The 17,067-nt window shown below is 37.8% G+C and overlaps 1 protein-coding gene across 2 annotated transcripts in view; it reads left to right on the top strand.

Moving 5' to 3' along the window:
- Window positions 1–16,582, top strand: part of LOC138134805 (tyrosine-protein kinase-like otk) — a 75,811-nt gene extending 59,229 nt beyond the window's left edge. For both annotated transcript variants that reach the window (XM_069053351.1, XM_069053435.1), the window contains exons 4-15: window positions 10,797–10,920; window positions 10,978–11,138; window positions 11,192–11,339; window positions 11,391–11,527; window positions 11,583–12,194; window positions 13,433–13,702; window positions 13,754–14,029; window positions 14,081–14,233; window positions 14,290–14,801; window positions 14,858–15,103; window positions 15,158–15,379; window positions 15,432–16,582. In XM_069053351.1, the coding sequence (XP_068909452.1) occupies window positions 10,797–10,920; window positions 10,978–11,138; window positions 11,192–11,339; window positions 11,391–11,527; window positions 11,583–12,194; window positions 13,433–13,702; window positions 13,754–14,029; window positions 14,081–14,233; window positions 14,290–14,801; window positions 14,858–15,103; window positions 15,158–15,379; window positions 15,432–15,518 (2,948 nt within the window). In that variant the 3' untranslated portion in view covers window positions 15,519–16,582. The remainder of the gene's footprint in view (window positions 1–10,796; window positions 10,921–10,977; window positions 11,139–11,191; window positions 11,340–11,390; window positions 11,528–11,582; window positions 12,195–13,432; window positions 13,703–13,753; window positions 14,030–14,080; window positions 14,234–14,289; window positions 14,802–14,857; window positions 15,104–15,157; window positions 15,380–15,431) is intronic.
- The last annotated feature ends 485 nt before the right edge of the window (window positions 16,583–17,067 follow it).

The following is a 17,067-nucleotide window of genomic DNA, read 5'->3' on the forward strand; positions in this document are numbered from 1 at the left end:
GTTTCAAAAAATTATGATCAAGAGGACATGTGAAAAACAAAAGCGTCGAAAACGTGTGGCTCAGCTTAACATTATTATTAGACATGAACATGTATACCTATATTACGATTCACATAACCTAACACTGAATTTGTGAATTACAGTACTATTGTAAGGTATCTAGGGTGATTCATTCATGTAGTCATCAAACTAAAACCATTTATGGGTGAATCATTCAAGTTACGCCATACGTTATCCATTTTTTTCACAACCACTCTTTTTTTGATAAATATGCATGGTATACTCTTCTATAGTACAGTCATTAAAAGCAAAACAAATCAGAGCAGGCGTAGCAAATTATCGGTCACGTCGTAGCGGAATCCTATGCAAATAAGCGTTCAATGCATGTGCGTAGACAATTTGTGGTCTCAAACATTATTTTATAATAAATCATACCTCATGAATTTTAAACGTTGGAATTATAATTATGCATTTTATTATAATTATCTGATGGAGAAAACATATAAAATAAACAAGAGCAACATTTTACATTCGTAATGGGTAATTTACCAGCTTTATTGCCACACGCGACGCCATTGGTAAGCAGATTTTTCGGTGAAATGTCAAAGAAACGTTAGTTTTAAAGCAACGGTTTTGATGTTAACCTTGAAAATAGTTTTCGATTTCGGCAAAGTTTACGGACGTTTCCTGTAATTGTAAGCAACAATTATCCCAGAATATGCGGTAGAATGAGTTTTACCATTGAAGATAAAGCATTAGTTATTAATAATTCATTAGTTAATAATAGATTTTTCGAGAGGTAGGCAACCGATAAAACAACTGTGTATACCAAGTATACATTATGTGTAGGATTAAGCTAAGAGAGACGTTTCGATAAAACAAAAAATGAGGTAGCACTCTTGATTTGTTTTTTTGTTGATCACTCTGTACTGTTGATTCTTTTTCATCTGCGTTACTGCACGATGCAAAATTCGCATCGTAAAGCTTTAAAGAACTGCAATTTTCAAAGATACAGTGCAATTATAGCTAATCTTTCTTAGTTTTTATGATCCATGACTCCAGGGTTGGGTTCCATAAACTTGTTTATAACTGTTTTGTCTCTAATAGAGTGTTACAGAATCGTATTGGATTTGTTTTATAGTTAATATTCGGAAGCGGTTAACATGTGACGGCTAGGATATTACAAACTACATTCTTTAAAATGCAAAACCGTAACCCCATTATATTTTCAGAAATAGCATACTTACTACTATCGGGTGTTCAGTTAAATTTCCCATCAAAAGTGGCGTTGAAAAGTCGATTGTCAACGCACCACTCGTCAGTCTGCAGATTAAAAACACAAAAAACGTAAAAAATAAGGTTAGATTTAAACGGCTAATCCGTGATCCGTAATCCGTGGTGCGTTCACAACAGACTCTTCAACGCCAACTTTGACTGAAAATTTAAATGAACACCCAATACTACGGGGTAGCAAGATCTGCAATGATTAACTCTTGATTTGGTAAAAATCTTTAATACTAAAATTTTTGTTTGTTGTTTTTTTCAAAATAAGATTCTCTTTGTAATTTTTCAAATTGTTTTCAATTTATATCTCAAAATTAGCGTTTCTAAATTTTATTCCAGTTTAGAGGATACATAATGAAACGGTGCTGTGAAGTGTTAAAGAAAGTAATTAATGTTTCTCAGGACAAGTAAAATTGATGAGAGGCTTTTCGATTTTGTTGACTAGAAGAGTAAATTAAAAACCATCAACTTGTAATTTGTCGAAGTTAATCTCGATAAGAAAACTCCACTCTCTCATTCCGATCTTGTTTATGTTTGGAGCGTCGTGGACGGTCCCCTAGAAACTGGAACCAACTGACAACCGTAAACATTGTTAGGGTTAGCCGTGCGAAAGGAATTGTTTCCCCAATTCGGCAATAATCTCCTTAAACTATTTTGCGTTTGGAATTTTATTCGCCTAATAAAATTTTTTCGGAACGGCCGGAAGAATCCATAACCCTGTGTTGCAGGATTTTATTGCGAATTCCTTTTTTCTCCGTCTGGGTCCCGGATTCGAACATCCCCGTTCGCCCGACGGCGGCGTCTTCGCCGGACCTTCGACGGGGCCGCTGCACATAACGACGAGTGCAAGCGGCGCTATCAAAATTCAGGACATGTCAATTGGGCGGCGGGTACAGTCGGCGCCGCCGCCGCCGCCAATGCCCCAGAGCACGTGTCGGTGCGTCGATTTTTGCGGCGCACTGTACACGTGCGCGTTGCCGTGGCGACGGGTCGATGTTTCGGTCGTAAAGTTTTATGGGTTTCGGTGCAGACGCACGCAGCCGGCGTCTCGACGGTGCCGACGCTCTCTCCGCTGCCGTGATTCAACGGTCGGTAGCAGCGCCGTTCTGTCTGCCCCAAGCTCGTAAAACCCAGGGGCGTCCGTCGCGGCCGCCCCCCCGACGATAACGGATCCGTTTTACGAGCGTCGTTAATTCGGCGGAGTGCTCGCCGCTCCCGCCGAAACGCCGGCACACTGTAGCACTTTATAACTTTTAAAATGTTGCACCTGAAAGTGTTGTTGTACGAATGGGCTATGACAGGACGTGCAAGGGGTTAAAAGCTGTCGTCTACAACGCGGTTTTCCTCTTTTTCGATTCGAGGGTCGAATGTTAAAAATTGTGTTAAATTTTAATGCTATCCAGCGAGGACCAAACTTATTGACGAATAAAACTTCCCATTTTGCTAGTTCATAAATTTTTGAGCACATTTATAATCGATATTTCACGAATTGAACGTCTCATTTAATTTTAACAAATGACGTAATTCGTGCATGAGCATAATTGTTAAGTTAACGGTTTTAGTTGAATTTAATCATTACACAGTAGACTATGGTATCATAAGGATTATAAAGGGAAATTTCCATTTGTAAATTTGTTTAAATTACTTACATGTTTTGTTTTTACTTAAAGATGAAGTAAGTGTTAAAGGCAGCTTGCAAGCAATAATAATTTATTAAATGTCTTTCTGACTCATCTTTCTGGGCATTTAAGTTATTCATGATAAATTTTTAAAATTATTTCGTGTTTAAAATATGGTGCGGTCTACATGCGTTTTGTTGTTGCAATTATAAAATGATTGTTTGTATAATGACAAAAAATGCATTACTTACACATGTTACAGCTCGTCGTATATAATACCGAGAAACTCTTCTGGCTTCTCTGTGTTTTTCATTGTAATACAAATATGATATTTTGTTTAATAAATTTGAACGGAAATGGTGATTTTTAAGAACTTTTTCCCGCTTTAATTTTGTTAAAAATAACATTACATCAAGAGAAAATGAGTAGGAGGACAAAAACATTTTATTACCACACGAATTATTAAATTTAACGGGTACCTAATTTATTCGTTTTAAATTCAAATTAATTTAAATATTAAATTAAAATGTTATCTTAATGTGAAATATTTAACAAATTCGGAATTTTCCCAGCCATAAAAAATAAGTAGATAACAAAGGATGAGAAAAAATAAACTGACTTAAAAATAGTGTTTTTTCACTACTAGTCTCAGAAGGCGTCATTATTGACTCTCGAACTGACCCCAGAAGTAGAATTTCTCTCCCAAAGTTAATAATAATTTTCATTATTAACCAAGGTCAATAATGAACAGCCGTCACCTAGCAACGAAAGATTTTCTTTGATTTTATTGGTTAAGGTAGACAGACGATTTTCAATTTTCATAGCAACCGTTGAAAAATGAGAACTCGGATCGTCGCATCGGACAAACAAATTTAATTAATAATTATTATTAGAAAGGGTTTTAACGGATCTAGTAGTGAAAAAAATAATATATACACCACGCTAGAGAAGACAATTTTAAGCCTCGCTTCTTTATTCCCCGAGAAGCCTCGGCTTAAAAAAATGTCTTCTCTACCTTGGCGTATATATTATATATATACAGGTGTCCCCAAAAAAAAAGACGAGTCCATAACTCCCTTGTTTATCGGAGGATTTTAATTATCTATACACCAAATTAAATGGTTGTTAATAGGCTACAAAACGGCTTAATAAATTCACGTATAGCTCCAAGGGCTTCAAGACTAAACTGTCAAAATATTTTTTTTTCGAATGAGATTACGTACTTTTTTTTAGTAATTCTGATAGAGATTTTAATTCTGAAAACAACAATGTATCACAAGTATAACTTCACATAAAAAAAATAACACTAACTTTTGAAACAAATGACGAGCACAAAGCGAAAAGCTATCAAAATGCATCGCGTTACAATGTAATAACCAAATTAAGGTAGCTGGAAAAACAAATGACAAATAATAACATGTGGGATTGCACAGATATGCCGCCAATGTTTAGGGCAAAATGGAACATAGACGATAGTAGCGATTTTTTACATTTTTTTTGGTGAATTTTTGGTATTTAAGTGTATACTTGTGATATATTGTTGTTTTCAGAATAAAAATCTCTATCAGAATTACTAAAAAAAGATATGTAATCCCATTTGAAAAATTTTTTTTGACAGTTTACCCTTGAAGCCCATGGGGCTATACTTGAATTTATTAGGCCATTTGGTAGTTTATTAACAACCATTTAATTTGGTGTCCAGATAATTAAAATCTTCCGATAAATAACAGAGTTATGGACTCGTCTTCTTTTTTGGGGACACTCTGTATATATATATTATAACATACTATTCTAGTTGTTGGAAAAAGTGTAATATTTTGAATACGTAGTTAAAATTAAAATAAAAACTTAAAGGAATAAATAGCATATTATTACGTGAGCAAGGAAAGGTTTTTATCCACGAAAATAAAGGTCCTGCACGAGCCGAAGGCGAGTGCATGTAATCATTTAAACGGACAAAAATCTTTACTAGCGAGTATAAGACTATGCGTTATCTACGATCAAATATACAAAAAAAAAATAATAAAACAAATTTTTAGCTCAATATTTTTAAAATTTTAATGTTTCTTTCGTTACCATGGCTACTTTCTTGTATTTGGTAGATAAAAGGTCCTGCAAATGTTTTCCATGACTGGGAACCAATAAGATTGTCGGTGGATAAAATGACAATTTAGAGTAGAGCTTTCACATCAATAAAGTTGCTTTTATCTGATGATCAGATGATTTTAGATAAAAGATACTTATTCCAAACAAATATCTTTTGATTAGTAAGTACTAAGTATTTTTTTAAATAACGGTAAAATTAAACAATAGTATGTAGTACAAAACTAAGTACAGCGAATGATATAAATTGTATTATATCATGAAGAGAAAGGGGGAGATTTAGGAATCTTTAAGAAATATATTAGGCGGTGATGGTTCATTATTTGTTGTTTCCGTTGTAGAAGGCAGAAAGTGAATGACTATTTATTAATAATACCGTATTCACGAGTAATAATGGGCCTTACAAGCTTTGAAACGCAACCAGTTATACATTTTCATCGCCTTCGTGGATCATTTATATTTATTTAAAAAAAAATTAAAACAGTTGGTTTTAGTGTTTTTTTTAATTGACATGAAGTTGACATCTAAATTAATGTAAATTTTTTAGGTTATTTTTATTTTAACACAAATACATGTCAGGTTTGATAGATGTCACATAACGACAACTGGAAATTATCTTAATAAAAGCAGTCTTGGATTCATTAAAAAATAAAAAGATCAATTGAACTCTACTCGTTTGAGAAATATGTTTATTTGGTTGCGTCGGGACGTTGTTAGGCCATTATTACTCGTGAATACTCCTGTACATATATGAAATTTGTTTAAAGTAGAAAAAAAAAGCTTCGGTTGCCGCTGTAATGATTCCATAAAGATATTAATACATAATGTACATACATACTAAGCATCTCTGCACTGTTATTATTACGTGGCCAGCAATTTGACCGTTATGAATTACTTATGATACAAGAAAATATTAATGTTCGGAAACCCTCACAAGATAAGGTAGGGGTAACAGTAACCCACCCTCAACGTGAAGAAGGGAGGAACCAACAGAGTTAGTCTTAAGTCAGATACGTATGTACAAGCAACCGAAGAATTAACAATAACCCACTCTTAAGTAGCAACTACTTTTACTTCCAAAAACAAACATCTGCACTCTGCATAAGTGTTGGTGCTGAAACATTCAAGTCGACGCCGTAAGCATTTAATTTGATTCACGATATGATTCCCCAAGATTGGAGGAGTTACAGTGAATTTGATATCAGATGGTTTTGTTTATTCTGTAACATTATTTATGTATAATGAATTACGACAAAAAAAATTGATGGATACTGAAAATATTCATACCGGATCAGAACTCAATTCTCAGACAAATTATTATTGTTCAGGATCTATTGGGCCTTCAAATAAATATATATTTAGAGTAGGCGTAGGCGACATTCTAATTCTGTGTAACAGTGTAAAGTAATTTTTGTAGGTAACCAATTATTCTCCGGAGTTACACAGGTTACATAGTAAGCTTTTTCCCAATTTAATATTGTCATATTTCGTGGAGGGGGAATAGGGAGAATGCACTACAAAAATTAAAAATATTTTCTAACCTAATTTTATTTCGTTAAAATGTCAAGACGTTTCTTGTGTCATTTTCTACGCTGGAAAAATGTTACAAACAATTGAATTTCCATAGGTTGCTCTAAATATAAATTTGGTAATTGTTCACTTTAACTACTTCTGGAATTTTCGCGTTTTTTCTGGCTAGACAGCCTCAGGACGTCCTCCTACATCGTTTCCCACCAGTCAAACCTTGTGCAAATGAAAATTTTCCTTACCCATTAGTTATACTAAGACTTGGCGCGACCTTGAAACACAACAAGAGAGAAAAAAAAAGGCATTTGCACTTTGCACAAGGTTTGAATGGTGGGACACGATCTAGGAGGACGCCCTGAGACTGTCTAGCCAGAAAAAACGCGAAAATTCCAGAAGTAGTTAAAGTGAACAATTACCATAAATTTATTTGAAGGCCCTTTAGATATATTTATTTTGGGGGATGAAACTTGGATTCTTCTGCCGAAGTGCATATTAAATGTTTTCCGAAATCGCAAATTCGGACAAAATTTGTGCAAAACTATTTGTGAAGGTTACGTTATTATTATCATTGATGATAGTCAAAAATAGTTTCAACATTACCCTCCGCGACACTTGAACTTTTCCAACCTCCATGCAGTTTCAAAGTAAGCACATCTGAACTTGTGTCTGCTAATAACATATTTTCCTTTTTTTTTCGGAAATTTTGTTATCAAAGGGTATGCCATTACAATCAGAAAAAAAAACTTTTACCATTTGAAAAATAAAAGTTGCTCATTGCCTATAAATGGGTGGATGGTATAAAAACTATATGCTCACTCAGGTTTGTAGTGTTTTTAGAGCCACTTCGTTTCCTGTATATTTTTTTTTCATTTGGGTCATCAATAGCAAAGTTATGGATAGCGTGGGCCGGTTTTTTTTTTAAATTTTACACCAAGGATCTTGTACTTTATGTTTTAATTATTTTTGATTTAATAATTATTAACGTCCTTTGTTTGGCATTTTGAACCAAAAGAAATTTTTGTTGAAGATGGAGGGAGTTCCTCTAAAGTACTTTACACATGATTACTTGTCAGGGAAAAAGTATATTTTCTAAGTCACTCCTAACTTAATTTAACGAGTAATTAAATATGTATAAATAGAAAGTTTGTTGAGTTTATAAATCGACGTGGAATCCAAAAATGCCATGTACGTGAGAGTAGTATGTCACCGTATAACAGAGCGATGGATGAGGTCAACAAACCATTGCGACTAATGAAAAAGAAAACTTCAGTCTCAAAGGGGCGGTCTCATAAAATCAAGCTTTGTTTGAAATTCATGAAATCATTTTTAAGACTAATGAAGAACTAACTTGCAGTTGATGTTTACTAACGAGACAAATGACGTGACGTCAGTCGTATTGCATGCATGTTTAGTAACATGAATATCAATGTGGCATTTAAGGAAAATTTGATGGGTAAATTTGTACAATAACACAACTCTGCCTGCACAATGTCAAACGTTGTTCCGTCTGTCTAGGTGAATTTTGTGATGAATTTTTGGTCGACTCGTGCGCTTTGTTCGTTTGAACAGATCCAGACAAGCTTTCCAATGAAAATTCACCTCTAACGTACGCAAATTCCGATGTTGAACTCTCAACAGTAATTGCTTTAAAAAAAGCTTTCGACAGGAGGACACTTGCTGAAATAATTAATTCCCTTTTATTTTTCACATTTTTCGTTGCACGGCCCGGTATGTCGATGCAAATCATCATCGCCTCTTCAATAAAGAATTGACCGAAAGCAAACGCAGGTTGACCGACCACACAGCAGGACGAGGTCCACAACGGACGTTGTCTGGATTTGTGCACTATTAAATGCGGTCTCACTTCCACGGAACTGGCTGAAAGTTATAATTTGCGGTCGATGTTTAATGTAAAAAGTAATAAATTCCGAGAATTATTTTATCTCGCATCAAGCGTATCCCAGACACTGTGAGAAACGTGGCTGCGCGTCGTCCAGACTGAGAAACATATTTCTCGTGGTGCAACGAACAAGAATCTGACATATTTTATCCCTTCGGTTATGACGTCGCGTCAGTAATCCTGGGAGAAATCCTGCCGGACTTTCCGAGATGGAAGACCTAGAAAAAACGAATTACATTGTCCTTTTGACGGTTTGCCGTTCAAGCCGAACAGCTAAAGTCAACATCTGTAACCTGCGCGCGTGCTTTTCCCCGAGTTATTTATTATTTTTCATTTTCTCGTTTTCCTTTTACTTTCGCTTCCTATCCAATTTGTCACAAGTAATAACTGTATTATTTAATATTTCTCTCCCGATTCTTGGGTTTCGTCGCGACCTTTGAGAATAAAGCAGTCACATACTCGATGCCCGCGTTTGGGAATATTTTTTCATGAATATCATTACCGCGCAGCGGCTTTGTCAGCATTCCTTTTGTCAATTCGCCCGGAGAATCGACTATTTACAGAAAGATTAAGTTAAACGAGGGGTCGGTTAATGTGTACAAGTCGATCTGTCATTAGCCGCATGCAACTCCACACCGGAGTTTCTTTGAACTCCTGCAACGGGCGAAAGTCGAGCTCATGATAAGGCCGGTCCTCGACTGTATCACCGTATTGTTAAAAGTTTTCCTTTTCGTCGAATTTTATCTGCAGAGGGACATGCCTTTCCATTTTAGTTTCAGTTCGATCCGCAAGTTTCTATGCAGGAATGCGTGATTTTATCAACTTAAGCCATATCCAAGAGAGTTTGCAACTTCATCCTTTCCCTTTGACTGAAGGCACTTTGATATAAATTCGCTTATCTAGCTCCACTCCGAGCCAAGTCTACATCATTTTTTAAAGCTACGAATGTCCTTAAAATTCGCAATGCGTGACTGGTCTACAGTGAAGTGCTTTCTTCGGTAGGCCGCCGTAGAGAATCTGCAAGTTGATGAGTTGTAAAATTATTATGGAGCATGGCACCGAGCCCACTTGGGCCGAAAATAAAGTTTGCATACTTAATAGAACTTTTATGGAGTTCGCAACTTGTTAAACCGGCGACTCATTTAGGAAGGAATTAAAACCGAAGGACTAGTCGATTTTGATTAGCGTCGGGAGGAAGTTCGCGGTGGTCACGTCGAACGGGAACAGTTGAACACAACATGTTTCTTCCATATTGTGATAACACAGAAGGGTTGGTTGGAAGCTCCGTCAAAGCCGTGCCGCGGGCAATGTGGAGTTTTCGGCACTAAAAGGCTGGTAAAACTGGTGTTGTCGATGTGTTTGTACAGACCCAAAAGAACTGTTAAAGTTTACGTTCAGGGGTAGGTGTTAAAGATTAGGCGATAAAAGCAGCTAAGTGAATCTGTTATGGTTTATGAAATTTGAAGGCAACGTGTTAAAGATACGCTGTCGGAGCTGTATATTTACTCAGCCTCGTATACACACAGTGAGCGTCTTCTATTTACAGGAAACCATTAATTGGATTTACTTTAACTTTCTCATAGCGGGTCTGGATCATCTTCGGGCTAGCACCATCAATAGGCAACGCTTTTGTGTTTCGCCGACTACCAAGCCGATTCATTAAAACAAACGACTATTTTTAAACAGTCGGAAGACACAGACGTCGTTCGAAACGGCCACACCGAACCCGCGTCGTTGATTAAAAATTAATCGAGCGATTAAAGCGGAAAGAGGAAGTTGTAAATTATACGCAAATATTGGTTTTATTTTCTCTAATGAGCGGCCCGACCGTGCAGTACAACGGCCGTTTTGTTCTCGTTTGGACTGAGTGCTTGTACCTAAATGCATCAGTCGGCGAATTATTGAATTTATTGAATTGCGAATTATCCACCCCGTCTGGTAAGAATACCGGCGGTGGAGCACACAGGGCGCTGAGACCTGCACCGGACGCTGCACCAGAAGATTAATGCACAAAAAATCGGGTCCGGAGCACTTGGATTTACTTGACTCGCTGTGAATACCACATCAGCCGTGGATAAATTCGCTGCAAAACTGGTTTAATGTCGTTAATGCAGAAGTCCTAAACATTTTATGGACTTTCTTATCGCTCTTTAAATTTAACAGCGTTTTTATTACGATTCCTGCCGTTTTTCTCCAGATACGGGCCAGAACAGCTTGTCGTCAATCTCACAGATGCCATTATGTCGCCTATGTGTCCGCATATCGTGGAAGTAATAAACTAAGTCGCTATGCGAATTTAAAAAGGATATGCGAGCAGTGCGTTATTGCCGTAACGACTCTAACAGGATTATTTATTGTCGCAGGGATCGACGAAGTGTCCGTGCAGCTGCAGGAACCCGAATCGGCCTCGTTCATAAGTCCAGGAGGCGACGTGACCCTCAGGTGTCACACCGACGCTTCCGGGGACGTCCACTACGAGTGGTTCCGGTAAATAAGACTTGCCACCGCGGCGACACTTCCACGTTAATTGTTCAATCGTTGCAGCAACACCGATCGACTGGTCAAGACCGACAGGATCGAAATCAAGAAGAAGCGGTTGCACATCAGAGGCGTAGGACCGTCTGATAATGGCGTTTATCGGTGTTCGGCCAATAATACCGCTGGAACACGCTACAGCGACATAAATTTCGCTCTCGCCGTTGCAGGTGCGAATTTAACAGGAGTTAGTGGGATTTATGTAACATTTATCGTTGCGCAGGTGATCAAACTGCGCTAATTCAAGTCGTTCCGAAAGACCAGCTAGTAGCGAGAGGTGGGACCGCCTATTTCGACTGTCAATACCAACAGGCCGAAGTCACAGAGTGGCATTTCAAAGAGGACAGCAGACAGCTAGAAACCGACGAGAAGTAAGTCACAAAAGTTGCAGTCGGTCCAGACCGGAACGTTTCTGGTTGCAGGTACGAGATTCACTCTAATGGTACTCTTCAAATTAACGACGTCCAGAGTACCGACCAGGGAGTTTACACTTGCGTGGGAATCCGCAGCGAATCCACAGAAGTGCCCCAAAGTTATATAGCCGAATTAAAACTGGCCTGTACGTCGGTGATAATTCAAATGAGAAAACACGCTCCTAACGTTGACCCTTGCAGATCTGAAGAACTTCACTTCGAAGTCTTTCGAACCGCCGCTCCCGGAAGACTCGAGGGAAGTTGTGGCGGCCGAGGGTGGTCCGTTTCAGTTGACTTGTCTGGAACCCGACAGTCTACCCCCGGCTAAGAAATGGTGGACGAACCCGGCGGGTCACACCGTCTCGGATTCGGGCGAAATCAGAGTCGACGACGACGGACGATTGATGATAGACTCGGTGAAGATGGAGCACGCCGGCAACTACTCCTGTGCGGCGGAAAACATCGCCGGCAAAACTGAAGAGACCGTGGGACTCGTCGTGTTGAGCAAACCCGCCATCACTTCGCACCCCTCCAGTGTGACCATCGACGAAGACGAAGCCTCGATGTTAAGCTGCGACTACGAACCAAAGTCACCGCACTACACCGTGGTCAAGTGGCGCAAAGACGGCAAAACTCTCAAGCACGACTTCAGCGAGTCGCCCCTGGATCGGCAAAGAATTAAAATCTTCAAACACAACGCCACTTTGTTGATACGTTCGACCGAAACACAAGATAGGGGGGAATATGTTTGTGAGGTATTAACGAGGGGATTTGAACCGGTTCTGTCGCAACCGGCCACTATTTCCGTCATTGGTGAGTGGTCGCAGTCTATAGAGGTTTTTTTTCTAATTTGCTGTTTTAACAACGCTGTTAACGCATTGATTTTGAATGAGTTAATAAACCATTATCACATCCGAAATCTAGGAACTTTTTTCAGTTGGTAACACACATTGCCGGCAGCAAATTTACTGTGGTATTCTCTGCTATTTGCCGTATTTCTGGATAATTCATCTTTAATTGTAATTTCACTTGGGAAAAATGACATTTATGTTTAGTCTAGATTCAAATTTAAAATTTTACTTTAATATCAACTTTGAAATAATAGTGTCGCCAACTGTCACCACAAAATTCTCTAAATTACCAAAATTGATTTTATTTGTAAAAAACATGTATTTAATATGCAAATTAGAAACAATATACTCCATTCTTTATCTTGGGGAGTGGTCTTTGGGAAATTTTCATCTGCCAAGTTGAATTTAGGATTTAGGGATTTTTGTAAGTTCCCAAGTTTCCATGGAACAGTGCGTTGGTAGTTGTTAAAAAATATTCAAATATTACAATAATGTACTTACAGAGACGCCGTAAAGTCTTTCTATTTATTATTTTCCAAGTTAAATTGCTCATGATTCACATGCACCGAGACTCGAGACATAACCTCAAATGTGTCATGTTCACATCGCATCGTTCTCTAAGATTTTAATAACTTACTTGGGAATTTCAAAATGTTCTAGACCGGCCACACACTTTCCGGTCAAATTAGGTCCGGTTTATGGTTTAAGAATCCGGTTAATTTTTCAAACCAAAACTTCTTTGCAATATTGCCCGGAACGGGAATAATGTTCGGTCGGTTTGACCGACGAGCGACGACGGACGCCGATAATTTTCAGACCGAGAACGGTTAAATTTAAGAATCAATGTGTACGGCTTATATATTTACATTTCGCGACATAAGATCGCGAGATTTAGACATGAATGCTTGACGAAGATTCTGAATCTGAATGACAGCGATAACAGTTAATATTTGATTTACACCACACAAAAGTTTGGTGGAAAAAGTAAAACTTACAAAGCTACCCATGGCTTGCTTGATCGCATCGACCTCTCACTAAGATAAAGAATGGAGTAGCTCAAAAAACTCGTTTCATAAAACTTAAGAGCACTCGTCATTTATAGGCACTCAGTCGTGCTGCAAATCTGACTCGTGTCTTAATATTAAGTTTTATAAAACTCATGTTTTAATATATTACTATTTTGTATTTTTAATACCGCAGAAGCATTGAAATTTGTACCCCCACCTGTAAATAAGAAGCTGGAGTTGGGGAGTGTCGCAAGGGTGCACTGTAAGGCCCAAGGCACTCCACCACCAATCATTAATTGGGAAAAAGATGGAGTACCTTTCGACTACTCCAGCTCGCACATCAGCAGCATGAACGGAACGCTCATCTTCAACGGGGTGTTGAACAAAGACAAAGGCAAATACAGCTGCATCGCCAACAACAGTCAAGGCGTCATCAACGTGACCATCACCATAGATGTCGTCGGTAAGTTTTTATCTGCATTGTTGGGCACCCGCGAAGGTAAAAATATTTTAGTGGCGCCGAAGTTTAGCGTGCAGTACACAAACCCGACGGAAGCCACTGAAGGACAGTCGGTCTGGATCGATTGTGTTGTTGAAGGAGATCCCAAACCAACAATCCATTGGGACAAGAATCTAAAAATGAACGATTTTGACCAGTCTAGATTTACAGTTTTGGAAAATGGGACACTCTTCATAAGCGAGGTTCACAGAGACGACGAAAATAAATATGGATGTACTGCAGGCAACAGCGCCGGCTTGAACAGACAAGAGATTCAGTTGATTGTCCACTGTAAATTTGTCGCTTTTAAAAATGTGTCAAATCTAAAGATCAAGTTTTTAGCTCGAGATGGCTTCCATCCAGATGGTGACTCCACAGTTACCAAAGCTGTTCTGATCACGATGTCAGTTGCTGGGGCTTACATCATATTGGTTATTGGTCTCATGGTGTGGTGCAGATATAGAAGAAGGTCAAGGAAACTACCTGTGACAGATGGTACTTGTCAACTTTTCTCTTTTTTTTTTTTGTATTTGATCACGGTGAGATTTCAGCTACAAAAACCGAAAACGGAGATCTGGAACACACCGAGTTGAAGGACGGCGCGAACGGACACTGTTCAAAACTGGATACCAACGGACTCGAGGCCTTGAAAGAGGGCCAGAAGAGCGACGGTGCCGAAACGACCCACTCCCAAAGTTCAAATCAGTCAAAAAAGTCTAAATCGAATTACGACAAGCTAGCCCTGTCGAGGACGCACTTGAAGGAGATGAAACTGATAGGGCGCGGAGAGTTTGGCGATGTTATGGTGGCTAAACTGGCAAAGAGTGTTTTGCTGTCGGAGCGGCGCAACTCCCAGGCGACCACTCCGACCGCCTCCAGTGAAGATAAGGAACTAACAGTATTAGTAAAAGCACTGACACAGACTAAAGACGAAAGCTCGCTTTCGGAGTTCAAGAGAGAAATTGACATGTTTGTGAAACTGTCGCATGAGAACGTAACAAAGCTGTACGGTCTTTGCCGCGAGGCGGAACCTCACTACATGATACTCGAACATACAGATTGGGTAACAATGATGAATGTTAGTGATTGTTGTTGTTATTACTCTGTGGGTCGTTTTAGGGGGATTTGAAGCAGTTCTTGGTGGCCACTCAGAAAGATTCTCCTCCGCCGCTGACGCCTGTGCAGTGTGTGGCCATAATCCACCAGCTGTGTCGAGGTTTAGATCACTTGGCTGCTGCTCGCTTGCTTCACAAAGACTTAGCGGCGAGAAATTGTCTAGTCACTTCCACTTTAAAGGCTAAAGTTGGTCTTCCGCGGCTTACGAGAGATCCGTACAGTCAAGAGTACTGCAAGCACATGAATCAAGTAATAATCATCGTCTTGTTAAGTTACTTAGTGAGGTGACGGTTCTGGTTTTAGATAATACCGTTGCGGTGGTTGCCTTACGAGGCAGTGTACGAGGATGAATACTCCACCAAGAGTGACGTCTATTCGTTTGCGGTTGTCATGTGGGAGATATTCAATCAAGGCGAATTGCCGTTCCCCAAAATGAACGACACTAGTTTCTTAAATAAATTGAAAGAGAAGAAACTCGAGTGGAAACCGCATCCGTCGACGCCAGAATCTTTACAAACATTAGAAGTAAGTTTTAGGTGTTCAGGTTGTTGTGGAATGCAAGTGGATTTTGTTGCAGATGTCTTGTTGGGACGTGAATCCGCAAAACAGGCCGACTTTCTCCGAGTTAGCGAAAGAAATAGAAGAAGTACTTAAGTCTATGTAAATATAATTTACGAAATTGAAGTCGTCTAAACCAAATTTAGAATACGAAATTTTAATAATCGTATAAGCTTCCAGTTTATTGAAAAGAAATATATAAGCCTTATTGCGATGTTAAGAGCAAATTGATTGTGTCTTGTGTGTACTATTATTGTAATATTTTCTATTTATATTTAGCCATTAAGTTCACTGAGTTTGTAAAATTATCGAGTTTCTTGATCTCAAATTTTTAGACTTGGCTGAAAGGAGTTTATACAATTGTACATATCATTTTGTCATTTAAGTATGTAGGTAGTGTATAAAGCATATCATTAAGGTAATTTTTAAGTTAATGTTAATGTATATTGATTGTCTTGAGCCACAAAGCACTGCCAAAATACTCTTGAAGACAAAGTAATATACAATCGAGTACATAGACTGTTTTACAATAAATAAAGCTGTCAATAATAATACGATGTAACAATTTTTGTCAATCATATTCCGACTTCAGTAACAAGTGTTCTTTGCTCATAGCTTTTTATAATGCACTTTTATATAGGTACTATACATAGTAATAGTAGTTTACAGTTTTTTTTATTGTTCTGTAGTTTTTTGTAGTGAGAAAGATTCACATGATACGTATAATAGCATGACATTCAATTGTATGTAATAAATATGACATTGCTTTTATAATGCAGTGTATTACAAATATGGAGCCTGTGACATTATTAAAGGGCTTTGCTGATACCAGTGTTGTTTTAACTGTGTTTTAAGAAATTTTTTTCAAAAGACCAGTGTTTCAATTTAGAGAGTAAACAGTTTTGAACATTTTTTAATGTACCTATAAATGTTTGTACTTAATTGATAATTGTACATTATAAAAATGTTGTTAATCATACCCTACTCAAATATAACAAAATTATTATTAATGAATTACATTTGTATGATACATGATCTGTCCATATATTTTAGTGACGTAGCTTTTTATAATGATTTTATACTGTATTGTCCATTTTTATATAATTATGCATAATCATCTCTTGTGATATGTATTCTAAATTACAAAAAATATACGACTGTGTATTAAGTCATTTGCGTTTTATTTTTTCTGAGCCTGAAAACAATGTAGGTAGTACCAATTTATTTTTGGGCATAAAATGTACCCAGAAGAAAAAGAAATTAAAATGTTTTTTTTTTCAGTATGTTGTTTTTGCATTTTAATACAATCCCTGCCAGCGTTTAGGTATTTAATATTTCTACATTTTAATGCTTCCTTTGAAAATAACTTTTTAACACAAGAAGATGGTCTTTCTTGTCCACATTTTGACGCATATGGTTTTTGCATATTTGCTCCCGGAAGTTAGCAACCACCCCCAACTTTTTTTTTTTTCAAATGGAAGGGTATGCCAAGTGACACCTCGTTTGAAAGGTTACTTAGCAAGGAGTACAACGCACTATTTGTTTCCTGAATATTTTCAAAGCCTACGGGTTAAAAAATAAAAACCAATTTTATAAGTTTAACATTATTTAATGCAAAAAATGTTCAAAATGGCCACCGTTTGTTTGTTGGCAAA

The sequence above is a fragment of the Tenebrio molitor genome, chromosome 1 (genome assembly GCF_963966145.1).
Source record: "Tenebrio molitor chromosome 1, icTenMoli1.1, whole genome shotgun sequence".
NCBI classification, from domain to species: Eukaryota; Metazoa; Arthropoda; class Insecta; order Coleoptera; family Tenebrionidae; genus Tenebrio; species Tenebrio molitor.